Consider the following 21860-nt stretch of genomic DNA (forward strand, 5'->3'; position numbering starts at 1 on the left):
CCTAGTGTTTCTTTAAAATTACTTAAATTATGGATATCTTTATCTAATGGTTGCATTTTGACCGCTTAAAAATACTATATAACGTAAAAAAATAGAAAATTATATTTTAATTCTAAGCGTCTAGTGCGAGCACTTTGGGCGAGCACTAGCGAAATGGTCTATGGTCTCGAACATTTGTAGACGAATGCGTTCGCTCGCCCACAAACCAAACGCAAGGCACGCGGCTTCATTTAGCAATGCTACGGGTGGCGTCTAGATGTATCTATAGTCTAAGATTTTACCTAAGCGATTTTCGTAACTGAATTAGTGTGTACCTACATTTAAATAGCAGTGACTTCACTTGAGCGATGATACAATGCGATCATGTTCAAATTGAATATTAATTTATTTTACATTAAAGCATTATTATGACAAATTATAAATTCAAAGCATAAAAAACAAAGGGTAATATTTATAGAATAAAACGCATTTCCATCATGAATAGTTCATAATAAAAGAAATTAAATGATAATAAGTATGTGTTAACAATATTTAAATAAAATTAGATAAATATGAGTAAAAAAAGTATCCATTTTATTATATTACAAAGATAAATTCAAGTAAATACATTCGTATCATTTAGTGAGGCATTGACAAGTTTGGAGGCCTAAAATATCGGTACTTTTGCTCGTTCCCTTCATGGAACACCACCATTATTAATTTTCATACGTTGTAATGATCGCATTTTTTACTTCAATTGGTGCCCTTAAGCAACGTTCGACCTGCCTAACCCCACGATGTCAAGAAAAGATATATTGAATGATTTTTTTTAAAAACTATCTATTTATTTAGGTCAATCACAGAGAATACGTATAATAAAGAATATAGAATAAAGATATTATATTATATAATATATGGTTCCAATAACAGGTGGACACAAAAAGCATAACATTAAATCAAATTTAATTAAATATTAGATACAGGATGCAGTTATAAAGAATATTATGTTGGAGAGTTATTGAAAATGGTTAAAAAAGAGAAACATATAAGTAGTAATCATAAGAAAAACACAAATAATATTGAAATTGATATAAATAAACCAAGAATAAAATATTTGTAATAAATAATACGTGGATGCATTTTTTCTATTGGTTTACTTCCTTTGATTAATTGTTTACATGTCATATAGGAAGCAAAACGATAGGATAATAATTTATTTTATTGATAATGTTAAAATATTTTTGTGATAGTAATAAAATGATTGTTATAATACTAACCAATTTGACGGTTTGCGCACGAGCTTCGCGCTCCATCTGTAGTAGTTGCGTCGCATGAGCGTCGTGCTGGGCGCGAATTTCGCTCACTTTCCGCTTGTCAGCTTCGGTCACCACCTGTCGGACAAAATCGAAAACTTTTTATTAAAAAAATTATAACGAAATGTTGTCGATTTAAAATTAGAACGAGTGATTGATCATAGAGGATTATTTATTTTCGCCAATCGGTATAGACATAATTAATCGATTCCGTTTTTAAAGGTTACACATAAATTATTTTTATTATAAAGATGATTCATAAAAATCATAAATAATGTTCGCCGTATGTCAGTTCAATTTCCACGTATAAATATATAGGTAGTCATGTTTTAAAAATAAACATCTATTATTATCAAAACAGGATGGTAAATCAACACCATGTTATTATAATGGTATGTTACGTTTGCAGATTTTTCCAGAGATTTTCACACTCTCAAAGAATTGTTAGGTAAGAAAAAGCTACTATATAGGTGTTTTAACTTATATATTATTACGCTAATTGGTTTTTTAATTATGTAAGTACATAATTTTAATATTATTTTACGAAGGAGTGTGACCGATATTTACCTACACGCAGCGCTTGAAATGGAAAATTTTACAACCAGAGCGCTTAATAATTTCCCGAAAATATTAACATATTTTTCTATTTTTTAATAACTATATAATTTAACTATTAAGTACCTACCTACGAGGAAAGTTCCATAAGTTAGCGGAAAGTAGCAAGTATTGGGGCTAACATTATTTTTTTATTGTTAGGTAATCCTTTTTAGATATACTCGATTGTTCTATTAAATCGCTAGTCTATGATAATTTTAAAAATGTCAAATATTTATGCTCCGTGTAGTAATCAAATTCCTCACAAAATAGGGAAAAAGTGTGGAAACTATCCAAAATGAAATGAAATTGGTTTATGGCACTCTTTGTTAACTTTGTTGACTCTCGTACGTTAGATTTTTTATCATATTGCCTACTTTACGCAGACGGTCAAATTAAGTTTTCCACGAGGCGGAGCGATAATCTTCGGGATTTAATGGATCCAGTACGCTCCAATCATTTCAAGTCCTGTCTACATGATTGAAATAAATTTATTCGTAAAATTTTATGTTTAAACAAAATAACAGTCAGTCTCTCATAAAATAGTGGGTAAAGAGACAGTAAAAAAACAACCCAAAAATTACATTTTTAAATATAGAAATAATGTCAAACCAATTTATGCAATGTAGGTATATAATTAAAATATATCAATATGTTATTTGTATTTCATGTTGATCTTTAAAAATCAAATGCCAAAATTTCTATTGCTTGCGTTCCGATGGTTGATGCTTTACGGTAGCGAGTCAAGGTATCAAAAACTCAGAACAACCGTGTACGGAACTTCAAGAGCGGATACAGGATGTACCTTAGACTATAGATACGGTTAAGGGATGTACGGTTTTAGGAGTGACGAAAAGATAATTGAGCGGACCAAGCAGCCTCTTATCGAGTTGTGAATAGTGAAGAGGCGACGTTGGTGCTGGTTTGAATTCGACAACCGGATTCCAACGTCCTGGAAGACCGCTAAATACCATCCACAGACTGTATAGAAATGCTGCAAGATACTTAGGATTATGCAAGAAGACTGACGTTCGACATGGATTCTTGGAGGCGCCATGTAGTATCCATATGCTCCAATTAAATTAATTTGTCTTCGTTTTAAAAGCTTTTTTTTTAATATGGAGTAAGTAGATACCATTCCCACGGTGGCCGCGCGGCATAAGCGTTGGAATATAAAGCCGTGGGTCCCAGGTTCGAATCCTGGATCTGGCAAGTACACATATATAATATTGTTTGTCAATTTGTGTGTGTCAGGGTATGGACCTAATAGGTTGAGCAAGTGGCTGACATCCATTTCTCGTAAAAAACAAAATTCTGTCAATACAAACCTCCACTCTGTGGAGGCCCATATGATCGTATCAGGATCGGACATGGTCGAAAAAAAAAAAAAAGTAGTTACCTACCTACTGCATATTTACCCGACTTTTTTAAAACTTTTTTTACTACGTTGGTTGGTTATTATGATAATTTCATTACAGGCGCGCAAATAAAGGGCGGGGAACGGGAGATGTAATTTACATTGGGGCCCCCCAGAACAGAAAATATACAAATTATTCAAGTAAATGTGCACGAATGTTCTATGTCACGCAAGGCCTGTGGCTATTTGGAAAACCCATGGCGTTCATGAATAATTGGTGCAATCACCTGTGGCATCCAATGTTTGTTTTAATATTCAGACAATACGGACGACACAAATGGACACTGACGATCCAAATAATAATTATGACCATTCGGCCACGCGCATTCGATAACCATTTGAGGATGTGACAGGTTGCAATAACTTAGAGGTGTGCAGGTGTTTATTGCTAAGCTCAACAGTGTCTTAAATGGAGAATGCGGTGGAAGCAAGGAAAAGCCACAAATAATAGGTATGTAAGGTAAGTAACTCAGAAGCTATTTTCAAGGAAGCCTTACAAGGTGAATCGGTGGGTATTTTGGTTAATGGGAAACATATTAACAATATACGATATGCCGATGATACTGTGCTGATTACTGATAGTTTAAAAAGTTTACATCAACTGGTAGAAAAGGTTAATGAGGTCAGTAATTCTTATGGTTTAAAAATGAACCTCAAAGAAAACAAAACTATTACTAGTATCAAAAATAGCGACATCAGACACCAACACAAATTTTATCATTAACAGCGAACCAATCGAACGTGTGACCCATTATAAATATTTATGTACATGGGTCAATGAGAAATTGTACCAGTCTCAGGAAATAAAAACTAGAATTGAGATCGCAAGGAGCGCCTTTCTCAAAATGAAACGCCTCCTTAGCAATCGAGACCTTTACCTAGGTCTGAGGCTGCGTATGGTACGTTGTTATGTTCTCTCAATTATTCTTTTCTATGGTATGGAAGTATGGACGCTAAACCAAGAGATGTCACGGAGACTTGAAGCTTTCGAGATGTGGCTGTATAGACGCATCCTCAAAATTCCTTAGACTGGCCGGGTGACAAATGTTGAAGTTCTCAATCGAATGGGGAAGGACCGAGAAGTTCTACGTAGTATCAAAACCAGGAAACTACAGTTAGTACCTCGGCCACATTATGAGAGGACAAAAGTACAGCGTTCCCCAACTTGTCATTCAAGGAAAGATCAACGGTAAACGTAGCAGAGGACGGCGCCGCATTTTGTGGCTTAAGAATCTCCGTGATCGGTACAAGTGCAGCTCCACTGAACTGTTCCGGGTAGCAAACGAAAAAGATAAGATTGCCTTGACGGTGGCCGACCTCCGCTAGGGGGTGGCACAATAAGAAGAAGAAGGTAAATATGGACGCAAGTGGCTCCGGCTAGATTTCGTTCACCCTGCCCCCTCCCACCACCCTAAAAAATCAATAATAAATTATTATGGAGGTTTTATCGAAATGGAGCACCCAAACCATTTTTCTGTGTGGTGCGCACTTGTTCCATTATTATTCACGGACGAGAGTGGATAACCATTATGGGTAGAATAATTCAAGAAAATAGCGATTAGATTTTTTGACACTTAGTAATTTACAGTGGCGATTAATTCGTCAAAAATTTAAAAAGGGGTCTCGAAACAGTTCAAACCAGTCATACAATTATTAAATTATACCACAATCATATATTTTATTATCTGATCACTGATCAGTCAGTGCGTCGAGCATCTACGTTAAACGCGCCACTGATACTTTATGTAGGTATATCAGGTAGATATTCATCCATATAAGCATACATACTTATTATATTTTACAAAACATGTGATAAAAATTATTTACTTAACATTATTTTTCTAAGTAGTTTTTAAAAGTAGACAATAAAAATCCCATCAAGCGTTCGTTGTCAATAATGATTTTAATGTTGAAACTTCGTGTCACTTTCTTTATTGCAAAATAAATAGAAGAAGAAATAATATTTTCTAAACAATAAAAAAATTAACACTGAAAAGGGCAAATAAAAATTTCATTTTTAATAAACAACATTGACATTTTTATCGTCACGTATAAAATTGCTTCTGGCATTTTTTATCTATATGTACGTTTTTCACTTCTATTGTTTTCCCCGTCAATCAAAAGAACTTTTTGACAAATTGACAGAAAATCACGTCTCAATCTGTTGTTGATAATTATATTTTTTTAAAGCACTCGTAGCTGAACTAAACTTTGTTGTTTTTTATATATTTTCTTTTAATTGACTGCTGTGTTTATCCATCGATAAAATTAATTGCTTTAGTTGTAACGAAGGCTTTGCATTGACTTCTGTATAAATAAATTATTTAGTTCAGTAGGCTAACAACTGTGTAGTGTGAAACATGGCCAACATTCGTTTTAATATTTCTATAAGTTTGACTTTACTTTTAACGTTTGCCATGTGTGATTATCCTAACATAATCATATCCAGAGAAGTGTATCACAGAACTATAGACAGTTTTGTAAAGTATTTAAATAAAATACAAAAAGGATTGAGCAGTAATTATTGGTATATTATATCAACAGAGCCGGATAGATTTGATAACGATATAGTTAAAATGTTGAGCGTTAAGAATGAGCCTTATGCTGTGATTTTCTTTAACTTAAGAACATCTGCGCATGAAATTAATCGGTATATGAGCCGTAGTGGATCTCTTTCTTATATAGTTTTAATTCCTATAATATCAAAAGAAGCTATGAATGAATTTATAAACACGAAAAATAATATAAAACACTGGAAACGAAGCATGAAAGTAGTAATTATCGTGAAAAAATTAGTATTGAATACGCAGCTTGCGATTAAAACTATCGAAGAATGTTTTAAAATGTTATGGAAAGATGGAATGTTGAATGTAATAATAATGTTTTGGGATAAACATTTATCTGTGTATACATTTAATCCATTTCTAGGAGATTATACTCAAGATTTATTAAGATATGATCCGAAGAAAGTGTTTTATGATAAGACAGCTAATTTATATGGACACAGCTTGAAGGCAACATTGCATTTTGATCTGATATCATCACTATTATCCACTCGATTAAACGAGACAAATGTTGACGTATTGGATGTAATATTCGCAAAGCAATTTGCAAAAACAATAAACGCAACCCTTGACGTCGTCACAAACACGGATGATATGAATAGTAAAATCTACAACAACGGTACACTGACAGGCGATATAGCAAAGATCGCATTCGGACAAGCAGATATTGCATTCAATTCTAGAATATTGACGGGAAACTTCGAGAATTATCTAGAAACCGGATATCCGCTTAATAGAAACGATCTATGTTTTATGGTGCCAAAGGCGAAAAGAGACATAGAACTGGCAACATTTATGTCGTCGATGGATCCAACGCTAGTTTATTTCATGGTTTTCGGAATATTTTTTATGACGAGTGTGTCGTATTGTATACATAAAGCTGAATTCAAAATGTTTCCTGAAGACAAGTCCACAGAGATGAAAAGTTTTTCGATCATATTTATGGAGGTTTATGCCAATAGTATAAGGCAGCCGCTTCATGTCTCGGGTGGGAGTGCATGGAGGTGTTTTATGGCAACGGTGCTTCTCTACATGCTTGTCGTCAACGGAGTATTAGATGTAAATATATTTTAATACTTACAACTTTTATCTTTCAATTGATTTAAGTCTTATAATTAATATTCCATTTGAATCGTTTTAAAATAAAACGTTGCCACTAAGTACCAACCCATTATATATTATTATAACATACTTGTGTGTGTTTTTAAAAGTATCGAGACCTGAACATCTAAATCAGAGCTCGTGATAGAAAAGTTTATGAACCGGAGCGCTCGATAATTTTAAAGAGAGTATTAGTGTGCCAGTTATTTTGTTATATTATACCAACTTAATTACCATAGACGGAAAAATGAAATAACAGTCTTTAGATACCTTAATACACACTACGATTTGGGCAGAAACTTTTTTTTATGAAATATGCTGTCAAGAATGGTATTATTATTTTTCGTTACTTTATCTGCCGCATAAGCAATGCATGGCTTGTTTACCGCTGCGAGACTTCACTGCTTTGTTCTTAATATTGTATCATTTAATATGTTAAATAATTAGTAATATCATACAATATCTACAGATATTGGAGGTGTCGGAAGACGAATCCTGGAATACTAAACCCAAAATCCTATGGAATGGTACAAAACTCAAGAAGAAACATTTAAGATTGCATAAAAACTTTTTAACAAAACAACACAAAATCTTATTGTTGTTTGTAAAAATATGTGTATAGGAAATGCCATATTTCTTATTAAACTTTATTAAAAATGTAAATTATTGCAATGATAATTAATAATAATGTCATTGTAATAATTTCCAAACTGGAGCGCCATCCACGAGACGGTGCGGTAGTTTCGAGGATTTTACGAACCGGAGCTGTGATCCGGTGAGTTCTAGTCCATTTCGAGCACTGTCTTAAATCAGATCTAGATTCTCGAATCTCGACAAACAAATTCATAGAAATTACGATAAATCATCAATGATTTATATATAGATATCTCCCTATATCTGTATTGAAAATATTTACAATTAAATTTTAATGAACGTAAAATCGTGAATAATTAATGGAATGTAAAATGTGTAAAATAATTAGTAAAATGAATCTAAAGTGCTTGTAAAAGATTCTAATGGTAGGCATTTTCTAAACTCAATAGATTTTTTTCGCCTTCGCAATTGACTGCAGTTATAAACACAATAAAGTAATCAAACCCCATAAAATACTTATTACCTATCCAGCGTTCGAAATGGGCAATTTTACGATCCGAAGCGCTCGATAATTTTCCGAAAATATTAAAATATTTATGTAAGATTATTTAAAAAGATTGTATGTACTTAGTAAATTTTTTGTTATATACCTTCCAAGATTAGACGGTTTGATGGGACTTTGTGGCATGCAATATTTGGGCATAATGTTGTCGGAAAGGTAGGTGAAAATTGAGTTAAGTTTTCAGTTTCGTATAAACTTTAAAAATTATATTTAAATATGTAAATGATGCAATTTTTCATTTTTCCACGAGACGGAGCGATAATCTCGAGGAATACACGAACAGGAGCTGCGCTCCGGTGCGTTCCGGTCCATTTCGAGCGCTGTACCTATCTAGATTTAATAATAAATACAGCAATTTGATAAATTAATAACATTGCCAATAACTTTCTAATTAATTTGTATTAAATTTAAAAACGAATGTAAAGCATTAATATTTACACATATTTGTTTATTATAATAATATGTAAATAGAGTTTAATTAATTTTAATATATTATACCAAAACCGACAGCCAGCATTATTTAACGCAGTTTGATAAACATTTCATATAAGAACTACTATAACTAGACAACTTTACATAAGCATGACGTTTTTGGAGTTCGGATGGGTTTGAAAGTTTTCGGTTAGTTATGAAAACGGCAGCCCGTATTACACGTGGAAAATCGTTAAAATTACTTTAAAAATTGCTCATTACTACGACATCTCATCTGATTCACTGTTTCTTCTTAAAATAATAATTATCGCTGTCGTCCGACTCTGCAAAAATGTTTATTATCGAGTTTTCCATATGTATGTCTTTTCCTAAATCACTCGCCCTGTAAGACTCTTCAATTTTTATATCGTGCTCGCGATTTTTATATGTTACGTCATATCCATCGATTCCTTCCCGCCTTCCCGCATTACTCGCTGAATGGTGCTAGTAGGTACGCCAGTTACTTCGTTTGCCGATTTAACAACATTATATTTTAAATTGTACTGTTTTTCATCAGTTTTAAATATTCGGTCACACTAAAATCAATAATATTTCGTGCTTGTCTTTGTAAAGGTTTTTTGTTATACCCCGAGAGATATCGAGATGGGGTATTCATTATAAAACTGTAAATTGTAATGTAATAATATACTATTATATCGTGTAAAACAGACTTTTCACACACAAACACAGCTACTATATACGCACGAATGTAAGTGTGCTTTTGCACAAGTCCATGCTTAATTTGTTTAGCTATAGTTAAAATTGTCGTAATTAAGTAGGATACTCGTAGCTTAATTGGAAAAGCACACTGACGCGAATCCAGCGGTTATTGGTTCAAAATTGATATTTTTCTAGTGGGTATAATATGCATGAGATGTTTTTTAATTGTGTATCGATGGCCTAATATTAATATGCCGTAAGTGATTTTTTACAAATTGTTCAGGAAGCTAAAAAAACTAAATATTTAATATCCCGTATCTGACTGTTAATAGTTCACACATGTTGTAACTACATAGCATGCCAATATAACGCGTAACGTAAAAAGTGGTAAAGTAAAGCACAATAACGCCTAATATAATATGTAATGATAACATCCAATAAAATGTAACATATTATATAAAGATAAATATTCAAATTTGTTATAATTATTACTTACTGTTTTACCTTTTACACAATTCCAAGGTGACATTTTGAAGCTGAATTCAGCACAAGTCATGCAACACGCTTGACAGCTTAGAAGCATGTTACGGGTTATTACAGGTTTAGTTATGCAAGATACGGGAAATTACTAAAATGGCTGTACCATTTTTGTTAAAATAACTACAGATATGGAAATTTCGCAGTCCATGGGGAGTATTTTTGTTGTTTGTAGTAGGAAAATCAAATAGTCATTTTCATTATATAGCTCAGATACGGGGTATTGACATTAGAGCATCGGTATGTTCAATTAAATAAACTGCTGTTTTTTTTTAATAAGTAGTGTATTTAGTGGAGTACTAAAAAAATATGTTTGGTCTCATTCTCCACAGGCTGGTTTCACGAGCTCAATGCTAACAACCCGATACTTGCCAGAAATTGACGGAGTAGGCGACGTGGCCGACGGTGACGAAAAAATCCTCTTGGAGCCCAGAAACTATGACATATTCTACACGAATCTAGACCCTGAAATCCGTCAAAAACTATCAGGAAGGATACTAACCAGGAGAACCGACGCAATAGTGGATGAGATTTTCGAACAACACACTACATACGCATATCTGCTGAGACAGGAAGACTCGAAGTTCATCACAAGAATACCCGTCTTATTCAAAAACAAAAGACCATTTTACCACACTGGTCTTGACTGTCCGGTTCCTTGCTTTTCTGTTTTGACAGTAGCGTTTGGTTCGCCGTATCTTAAACGGTTAGACCGTACAAGGATTCGGTATTGGGAAGCAGGTTTTCCATCATATTGGAAGGAAATGATATCGTTCATTCTAATTTGGAAGAAGAAGAAAACATTCTACATTGCCAAGATGAAGAAAAACAACGCACCATTCGGAATGTCTGATTTGACTTCAGTGTTTGTTATGTGGTCGGCTGGTCTACTGATAAGTTTAATTGTTTTCACTATTGAAGTATTTTATAATTATATCAGAATGCCGTTACGAAAATATATGCAAAAGAAATTATGTAAAATGGCTGAACAGTTGTCTCAGGGAAAAAGGGTTCGAAATTAACAGGAGCGCACCGGAGCGCCGTTCCGGTTCGTGGAATCCTCAAAATTATCGCTCCGTCCCGTGGGAAAAAATAATTTGAACATCTGACAAATAATTTAATAACCAAAATCTAACACACTTATTGTTTGTAAAATATACATAAAATTAGATAAGTAGATTAAGTAAGTGTTAATATTTTCGAAAAATTATCGAGCGCTCCGGTTCGTAAAATTGCCTAATTCGAGCACTGCAGGGAACTCAAAAAAAATGGGAAGTGAAATATCTAACGGGTGTGGAGTAACAGGCAACCGATCTCTAGTGTGGAAGAATATGGAATAAACTTAAACACGTGTCAAGAGTTCTGACAACTGCTCTCAGTTTATGCACTGACGCTCATTCGATATTGGTATATTTGAATATTGCAACTCACATTATTGCACGTATATAATGAATGGTTCATTTTCGTAGGACACTCACTCATTCAAACCCCTGCGTCAAAGGGTAGTATATTTTGGTATAGCCTATCGGAATTCTGTTTATTAATGACTATGAGTTGTCTATATCAAAATAATTATTGTCTAACAGTGGTGGCAAACCTACGGTAATTCTGCTTGCACGCGAAAGAATGAAATCAATTTTATATAATAAATTTGCGTTTTTTACAAGAGAATATTGGCTATTCTTCATTGCACAATATTGTACTTGAGTCGGCCACATGGTCATTGTAATAATATGGACAAGCATTTGGTTTAAATGGTTTGTCACAAATAATTTATTTATGTTTTTGGGTGCGTTTGCCAGTCAAGTCATCCGATCTCTTATATTCTGTCAATGTCATAAAACGATAAATAAATGCATGAATTTAAAGTGATTTTAAATAATCTGAGAAATCCAGAAAAAAATCAGGATAAAAGAGAAAGCAGCTGCTTTCACGCCAAGCATCAGTTGTTCTAGTTGTACATGCATGACAGTCACATTTAAATAGATTTTCACGGAGCGTTTTTAAGGGCGATGCTTATGCCACCCGAGGTACCTAGCAATAAAGTCAAAGATAAACTTAAAATTGTAAAAAAAAGTGTTAATTTGTTACATATTTATGTCAACATTTACGTTGATATTACATTATATTTTATGGTCATATTTATTATTAAAATTTAGTTTATTAAGTTTACAAACATGCTCTAATGATGACTTCGCGATTTGGAAACACTTACACGTGTGAACAGCTGTTTAGTCAGATGAAGCATATCAAATCCCGAGTGAGAACACGAATCACTGATGTGCATTTGGAAAACTGTTTGTGTGTATGAACAACCTCACTCGATATCGATGCACTTAGTTCTGCCACACAAAATCAAACTTCTCACTAAAATTCATTATTTTTATATTGTTTTGTTTATTTTTTTAAATTAAAAAAGTCTAATCTAATAAATATGTTTGATTGTCATTTTTGTTTTATTTTATTAATATATATATAAAATATATTTCTTTTTTGTTTCGTATAATAAAAAATCGGTTGTGCGGCCCGGTAAGAAATCTCATATTTAGAATCTGGCCCGGCTGCTGAAAAGGTTGGCCACCCATGCTTTAAAGCATTATTCCGGCTTTTTTTCAGATCGGTTACTAATATTATTTTCAATACAGAACCGTATTTATAAAAGGGCGCATGGTTAATCATCTAATCAAAACACACCGCACCATTTAGCTTATCACGGGTAAGCCAAACATCGATTAGTAACTTCACAACTAACCTAACCTAATCTAACCTAACTTTTAATCGTACTCTAACAAATCTTTCGCACATGCCGAATGCTTTCGCACTCGCAGTTAAATTTAGAATGACACTGACGCCGTTTAGGAGTCAATATGCTTCGATTCGAAATCACAAAAGATACTTAACGTCTTGATTTAATAATTTGTTATGTGCTCAATGTGTCTTTTTAAATAAATAAAATAAAAATAAATATCAACAGAATTTGAGATAAGTAATACTTTTTACTCTGAGTTCAAAGTACGAGTATGTATGATCAAGAACGAATGTGACATTTTACAACGTTTTTATTAGCTCGTATTCTTGTTTGTCCGGTGGTTGTTTGTCCAGTACAAATCTTGCAATCGATTTTTTACTAACTTCCCGACTAGTTAGACATTTGAAACTTTTAGAATATGTCAGAACACGATGCCAATGCATTCTTTTAATACTCTTAGCCATCTTTAAGTAGAATTGAATTCATTTTCAGTTAATTCTGTTTTTGTATGAAAAGTTATTTCGGAAGAAATCCGTAATCTAATCCACTATTATTGGTTGCTAAGGGGGTGGTCCTAGCAACTAAATTATTAATATGTACATGCGTTATTATGGAAATCAAAATGCCATTTCAGTATTCTATATTTGTTTTTTTGTTGCAAAATAGCAAAAAAATGATTTGTTGACAATAATTGCCTTATTTGTCCTAAATTATTAATACACAGAATTGTCAAGTTTATATGATTGAACAGAAAATTTAAAAACGTGGTAGGTATATAAAAAGTTCTTTTTATCTTGTAATTATTACATTTATTGTGTATTCGTGGAATAAAATAAATATTAGTTTAATAATTAGGAGTAAATTATTGTTTTCGATTGTTTTATTTATTCAAATAAAGAACATCGCTAGAGCTACAGACCTACAAACTTATCTATAGAATGGCCAAAAATAGAACTACGAACTACCATACGACGCCATTTTGAAAATGTCAGATTTTGTCCAGTTACGAATCTTGATTGGGTAGTTTTCAAAAGTGGCTCCCCCATCCCATTCTTCAGATAAGTTTGTAAGTCTGTACTATTAAATGCAAACGTCAAAGACAGTGTGATATACGATAACAGTGACACTTTTACGGTAGTCATTGACTATAATCATCAAGACGGGTCGGGCAAGAATAATATTACTTATCTATTTCGCGTCAGTCTGTCTGACATTTGTCATTTTTATGAAGCCGACAATCAGGCCAGACGGTCGGCAAGACAAGATTTAATTATTATTAGATTCAATACATTGTATACAATGAATACGCAATCAATATTATTGATTGGCTTTGGCATTTCGGGTGTTGCCATTCGGTGAATATAATATTCAATATCTATCAATACCCACAGTTAAGAGCGTACATAAGTGAAACGGGAAATAATTTTCAACAGCATGTGGAACGAAATTTCGCAGTCGTCGCCAGTCAGAGAGCGATAGTCGACCTGTTCGCATGTCAATTTGTTTTGTGATGGCGTCGGAGGAATATATTCTTAAATCGTGTAAAGATTACTAAAAACGTTCCGCATGTACTTGAAAAAGAAAACATGTCAATGAATATACTATTATTATTACGAATATAATAATAAACATAGCATTAAATGGATGCATGTTGAATTTTTATGACAAATTATATTTCGTTCGGCTCGCGTCATTTGCACAATCCGCGCATCGCCTAGTCACGATCTTTTTAGACCATGCCTCAGCTGAAGTATAGCCTTAATAGAAACATACACAGAAAAAGATAAGTATACCGATTGGGTTTTGATCTCACTTACTTAACTATCTTGTCGATTAAGCTACTATATCCATAACTGAAATTAATTAACTTGTACGTTCTCTAGGGGTGTCTCATATTTTTCCAGTTTAACTACGAGTACAATAATGTATAGTATATCAATAAAAACCTCACCTGCAATTTATCTTGTAGATTTTTGTTCGCAGATTTGACGGCTTGCAAAGCTGAAACAAGCTTGGCGGCGTCAGCTTGCGCTGATCCATCACCATGGGACGGCGGAGGCAAACCTTTTAAGGCAGACCTCAACTGTCCCTCGAGGGCACCTTCCCGCCGTTTTGCCTCGGCCCTCTCCTTGCGCATCTCCGCCTCGTGCAGTGCCTTATGCTCCCTGAAAGCGCTCCGCTCACTTTCTAGGACCTTCTTCAGCGACGCATTCTCCTGGTTCAACTGTTCTGTTGATATTCTTAACTTCTTTACAAGTGTAGCATCACTTTCCACCTTTGGGTGATTAATTTTGTTAGCCCCAGTTGCCACTTTGTCATCTTTTACCACCACTTGCTGTGATTTACTTTCTTCAACTGATTTCTTCTTTTGACTTAATGAAGCTATTTTTGATGGCTGAGTATCTTCTTTTGTATATTGTTTTTTTACATCATCTACTACTTTTGCCAAACGATTAAATACTGATGGTCCTTTTTTGGAGGTGCTTATATCTTTTGATTCAACTTTAGTGTCATTGGTTTTTACCTGTTGACTTATTTTTGATTTAACTTGAGGAATTTTAGTCTGAAGAGTTTCATTTTTAAGTTTAACATCTTTATTACAATTTAGTTCGTCAGCTTTATTCTGTTCATTTTCTTTTTCATTATTAATCTTTTCTACAACTGCTTTGATTTCTATATCAGAACTTATTGAAGCTTCAGCTTTGATTTCTTCATTTGTTGTAATTTCCGATTCACAACTTATTTGGTTTGAGTTATTAGCTTCGATTTTTTTAATTTCTGTTTCAGGACTAATTGTAATTGAATCCTGTGTCTTATTTTCTTCTGTAACTTTTATTTCTATATCAGAACAAATTATGGTTAAATCGTGAGCATTAACTTCTGTACTTTCTTTAATTTCTCCATTTATTTTGATTTCTGTTTGAGAATTAATAACCGGCGTTGATTCATTTACTTTAATTTCGTCATTGACTTTAATATTTGCATCAGAACTTATTTGACTTAAATCTTGTATTTTTATTTCTTCACGTACTTCACCAACTATGTCGGAATTAATTTGAGTTGGCTCAATAGTTTTAATTTCTTCGATAGATTTGATTTCTTCAGAATAACTAATTCCATTTAACTCTTCTGATATAACATCTCCATTAACTTTGATTACTTCATCAGAACCAATTTGCTTTGCTTTATCTGCTTTAATTTCTTCATTTATTTTTTCATCATTTAAATTAACTTCTTTATCATCACTAATTTTAGTATCAGCTATATTTTCATTACTTGCATGTGGCTTAATCTTAGTTGACTTTTTAGATGGCATTAATTTATTAAATACTTTAACTGCAGCATTAATTACCTTCACCTGACTCTTTCCATCTTTTACTTTTGGTGGCGTGATTTTAACTTCATCTGGTTGGATAGTTTTAGTTTTTTGTGGTAGTTTTGGAGATGTAGTTTTTATTTCATCAACTTTTACTGGTATAATTTCCTTAGTGTCTTCTTTGCCTCTGTCGTCATCTGGCTCTGCTTGTTTTTGGTCAGTATTAACTGAGAAATCTTCAATAATAATAACTGGCGTAGACTCTTGAATCACAGCGGCGTGTGTTTCTACTTTAGGAGCTTCTGCAGTTTCTGGAGAGCTTTCAGGTTTTACTGTTGACATTTCAGCAGTTACTCTGGAGTTATCAGTAATCACTCGCGAAATTATAATCACCGTTTGTAAATTGTCACTTTTATTTGGAGACACGTCACTTTTTTTTGCTAACTCAACACATTCAAGTTTAGCTCTATGTTTTCGTACGGGAGCTTTTGGCGACGCGGGTCTAGATCCCTCTGGATCGATGACTTCTGTCTGCACTTCATTGTTGGAGGTCGTTACGTTGGCCGCAGCCATCTCCATAACTATTTATTTCGTTTGATGGTATAATTTCAGTCTCAATGGTCCGCGGTCAATGGTCTACTTTTCGACGCTATAATACAGAAATACTTGCTTCTCACTGCTGATAATTAACAATTTTTCGAATCGAATCGATCGATTTTTATTTAATTTCACCACTCGCAAGTGGTTTTGTCCGATTTTCCTATTTTTCAGTGTCGGCAGCTCTGTAACAAATCAAAAATAACATACAATTAATTAAACATAGCTATAACACAGAAACATAATATGCAGAGAAATCTGCTAATTCTCACGATTCAATTTTTTTACAGTGGATTAAGGGATATGAAAATTTATTTCGCACCAAATAATAAGAATAAAAGTTATTTAATAAAATGTTGATAAAATTTATATTTAAATCAATATTAAAACTCCGCAATTGGTACAATTGATATAAACGTGGGGTAGGTAACCCATACATACATAACTTATGATAATGATACAAGTAAATAAACTAGTGAATATTCTAAAACATTAGATCGAGAGGTTTAAAAGAATACTACGTTATGTAATAAAAATACTTTATGCAGTCATCAAGTGTTTAAAATAAATATAAAGGATAATAAGGCTTCAAAATTATATAAATAGATTATCTACAACGCTTAAGGAATGTCCAGGGATATGCTCTGAAAATACCATAAAAAATTCATTTTGACCTACGCTGGGCATATGGGCTCTTCTTAGAAGAGATTATAGATAGCTCCAGATGATATCGTATACGCCTATATGGTATTCATTCCCTTCTAATATAGGGCCATAATATATTCTACGCACCACCTCACCCCATTCAATACTTCAATATGGAATATATATATCAGACCAAAGTATTGTATATCAGGCAAGAATTTTATGAACCAAATTACTGTGCGAAAACATCTTCTTGGCTACTTAAAGAAGCGCTGTTGGCGACTAAATGGTAGAAGCTTGTTAGTTTATAATGGATGTGCGGTTAAAAATGGGCGGAGCATGTTAGTTCACAGTTTTAACGCGTAGAAAAGAAGATGTTTTCGCACTATAGCACTCATTTTCTGCTATGGTACTCTGTTTTATTTGTTCACAAATAATTACACTTTTGTTGGTTGCTTACCAGGAAATCAAGATACACACTCAAAGAAGTAGCCGTAGATTCGGAGATATGTGAGATTATTTGCTTGTTTAACCAAAAGGGGCATTAAAGTACTTACTTTTTCATTCATTGATCTTCAAACCATTGCAGATGGTTCAAGAGCATAATGATATATAACATGTAATTAACATTATAATCGATTTTGACCGCCCGATTCATTGCCACACCTTATAGATTTTAAAAGCGGGTATAAACTATGATTGTGTATAATCAATCATACTGTGAACTGGATGAATTAAACATCCAACACGTAAAATTGTATAAATATATATGCCGTTTATAGCTTCGATATGGTGCCGACATGCTGATTGGATGTGATTAACAGCTTCCGGAAGAACATACTGAGTACAGACATTCGTCAAGTGGCAGTAGACTGACACCGTGCATTATAAAAAAAAAGGTTTGTGTATGTTATCAAGGAATTTAATGATTACTTTATTTTTAAATATGAATAAATTTATTTTCCCGACCCCTGAAAATATTAGTCTTCAAACAACGTATTCTGGCGTTTGTACCGATATTATTAAAGGTTACATTTACTATTTATAACTATTAATTATTACAGGTCATATTTATTTTGGTTGGGTAATGTTCGATAGGATATAAAAAAATTCACTATCTCTACAATCCGTAATGGATCTGTGTTGCCTGTTGAAGAAATTCTTTAACCGTTTTATTTTACAGGTTACAATAGTCTTACAATTTGGCACGATCTGTGAATTTAATTACACATTAGAAAACAACATGTGAATTTGTCAGATGCGGGATTTGAAACGACGAACCACGGCTACAGAAAACAGACAGTCGACTACTTATCCATGAGATGATGTAAAATAAATAAAATAAAAAATAGAATCGTCAAAAACTTATAATAACACAATTCAAGTAGAGAGAAAAATCTTTATTTTTAATTTATGTATTGCATAAATTTCATACAATAAGGGGTGTAGTTGTTATTAATTTCGTTAATATTATCGTTTTAACTACCCCCTTTATTATTTTATATTAAGATGGTTGCTTTTGTTGTGACATGTGATATTGTATGAGCAGAGTTGAAGGAAAACACGAGTTGGTATTTGTATCGTTTATAATGCACAAATACATTAGTGGTTATTACACGGCAGATAGCATGAAGTTATATTAAACTGTGTTTTACGTGTACAGTTTTAACATGATTCTTTAAACTTGATAAATTGGAAAAGGGCTGAGCGCCCTGGTAACCTATATAATATAGATTCAAGGTCTCTAGGTCGGCGAGTCGGAAACTGTCATTTCCGACTCGCCATTGTCCATGCTCTAAACATGAGCATAGATAATATCGTGCCAGTTGCAGATTTGAGTAAAACCTCTACACATATTTTTGACCGTTATTTGAGATCGCCATTTTTTAAATAAAAGCACATGCAACTATTTGATAAAATGAATAAGTTAGATTGCTTTGATTTGGAGTCGACCGACCAACTGCGTTTCAACAATAACAATACAGAAATTATCCTCGATGGACACTTAAATTTACTAGCTATGTCATGCATTTGAAGGAACAAATTCAAGCCATATTATAGGTACATAATATTACTTACTTTGGCTATATTGTGTTGGACGTACACAAATTTATTACGAAAACTACTTAGCTATATAACTAACCGATGAGTTACTTATGCGGAGAATTTTAGTGTAAGTAAAGATTGGTTACATTAGAATGTTGACGACAACTCCGGCCACAATTTATATCTGCGACTCAACTTTGTAAAAATCTGAATAAAGATACCTGAACAAGGATGATTATAAAAATAATTTATTATCTATGTAGAATAAATACTTATGTAGGTACAACACGAAACTATAAATTTGACGGCGCATGTTAAAATAACTTCAAACAAAAATAATCGCCTTTTAAAATGGTTTCTCTAATAAATTTCAGTCATATCTTTAATATTTATTTTTCAGCATAAATGTATCATGAGTCAGATTTTTTAATACTTATATCTTTGATAATATAAATACATTTCGGATAAATAAAATCCAGACTAAACATATGAGAAGCTTTTAAAATATGTACAATGTTAGCTTTAACTTTCAATAACACATTAATTTTATTCAATTTATTTTGATGTGAAACTTTATTTCCTTTGGCATCAAACCAATTTTAGAAAATTTAATCGATATAGTGTTATTAAATAAGAGATATACAGAACTTTTCTCAATAAATTGATTGTGTCATGCACTGTATATAGCATGCTGCACTATCTTATTGGAACCACTTATCGTCGCAATCAAAATCATCCAAATCCAATCATTCATGTCAAAAAACATCAGTAACCATGAATATGTAGCATTTTCCATAGATTACAACTCTAGACCATAAACCACAACAAACTGGTAATTTTTATGTTTAAAGAATAGCATGTGGATTTTCATTACTCCAAATGCGACAATTGTGCTTATTTACCAAGCCATTTAAACAAAAATGAACTTCATCGCTGAAGATGATTTTTTCATGAAATAATGGGTCTGTTTCAAGTTGCTCTAAAACCCAATCAGCAAAATTTTGACGTAGCAAATGGTTATTTGCTTTAAGTTCTTGTATTAAGTGTAATTTATACGCCTTCAAATGCAAATATTTATGAAGAATATTACATTTAGTGCCATAAGAAAGTCCAAGTACTTGAGAACGACGTGTTATTGATTGCAATGGGTTTTCATCTACACTTTGATTCACAACATCGACACTTTCAGCAGTATGTTTACGTTTTTGACTGGTTGCATTTTTAACATCACAAACAACGATTCGACATTCGAAGTTTCGAATTTTCCAATTAAATTACGAATAGTAAGCTCTGTAGGTCGATTATTTTGACCACAAATTTCACGTAATGCCCGAAAGTTAGCTTAAATAGATTCATTGTCGTTGTAATAAATTTTAACAATTTTTATAACTGCGTATCTTTCCATGATGATTTGCCAAACAATAGGCACTGAAAATAAATGTCAATTTCTGACTTAAATAGTTTATTTTTCATGTTCGTGGTAATTGGGTGTTTATATAATATGTACATTCTCTGCATTATAATTATTATCTAGCAGCTAGCTAATACAGTAAAAAAATATATATATATATTAGGGTTGAAACTAAATATAGTCACATCGTTAAAGACATTTCAATGTTTTTCACTGAAATAGGTCATACAATAAATACAAATTCAAATACAATACAAAGTCAAATTCAAATTCTGAAATACTTAGTTCTATTGAATACTTAATGACATACGATTTTTAAAACAAATGAATGTAGAATTTGCTATTAGGTGGCTATTGCTTGCATGTGTTGTGAAAAGTACCTACCTATTGATGGTGATATAATATTCCACTTTTACATAAGTAATTCACTACCTACCAAATAGCAAATCCCACACCACACCGCATTTGCTCACATAGGTAGCTGTACCAAGCAGCTGTTAGTCTAATAAAAGTAACTTGTTAATTAAACAATTAATTCATAAATGCACGCCAAATTCTATTCTCATAGATTGAATCATCTTCCATTTTCAAAACCAGACAGTACTGCCATTCATAATAATATGAGTAATGTGTTTTGAGATGACACCAAAAAAAAATAGCGAGTGTTTCTAGAATGCAAAATAGTCTTGTATACATAATAATATAAAATTGTCTGTCACACATACCTACCTACCTAACAATATTCTTAGGTAAGTATTCGAAATTTAAATTTGTAATACTACATAATAATATAATAGATATAGACAATCATATTCATGTTGTCGTAATTATTATACTTCAAGTAAGTGTTTTCGATTATGTTTGTAATGCTCTTATCAAAATAATAATATTACTAGTTGACCGGTAATACTCCCGTGGGAGCAAGTGTGGTGTGGTGTGAGATTTACTATTCGGTAGTGAGAAATAAAATTGGTACAGTGGAAATTTTAAATTTTTGTTTTATTATTAGATATATAAAAGCAGAATAATATAATATAGGTATCTGTTAAACATTAACTAACTAAGCTCCGAAAAAAAATGAATAAAAATTTATCATAAACAGCTGTGGAAATACATTTTAAAATATTCACTTTGACCTTTTTTTGACACTTTTTAACATTAGATAATAACATTGTCATAATATAAACATAGTTTGTCTGCAAGCGACAAAAGATGGAATAAATATTCGTTTGTTTTTTTTAATCTTCTATAAAATGTGTGAATAGCATGGTCCCCACATCCCGAAGCGGGCCGCCAGACCAGGT

The 21860-nt window shown here is 32.7% G+C and overlaps 2 protein-coding genes across 4 annotated transcripts in view; one reads left to right on the plus strand and one right to left on the minus strand.

Moving 5' to 3' along the window:
• Window positions 1–21860, minus strand: part of LOC147075871 (uncharacterized) — a 364751-nt gene that overhangs the window by 314302 nt on the left and 28589 nt on the right. For all 3 annotated transcript variants that reach the window (XM_085942199.1, XM_085942200.1, XM_085942198.1), the window contains exons 2-3: window positions 14493–16639; window positions 1257–1370 (exon numbers count right to left, since the gene is read on the minus strand). In XM_085942199.1, coding sequence (XP_085798325.1) covers window positions 1257–1370; window positions 14493–16436 — 2058 coding nt within the window. In that variant the 5' untranslated portion in view covers window positions 16437–16639. The remainder of the gene's footprint in view (window positions 1–1256; window positions 1371–14492; window positions 16640–21860) is intronic.
• LOC147075873 (uncharacterized) lies at window positions 6759–10814 on the plus strand. Its single transcript, XM_085942338.1, has 2 exons — window positions 6759–6926; window positions 10125–10814. Exons 1-2 carry the CDS (start codon window positions 6759–6761, stop codon window positions 10812–10814), a joined length of 858 nt encoding a protein of 285 aa, XP_085798464.1.

This window comes from Rhyacophila brunnea, unplaced genomic scaffold (genome assembly GCF_057557595.1).
Source record: "Rhyacophila brunnea isolate RB1 unplaced genomic scaffold, BYU_Rbru_1.0 scaffold_14, whole genome shotgun sequence".
Lineage (NCBI taxonomy): Eukaryota > Metazoa > Arthropoda > Insecta > Trichoptera > Rhyacophilidae > Rhyacophila > Rhyacophila brunnea.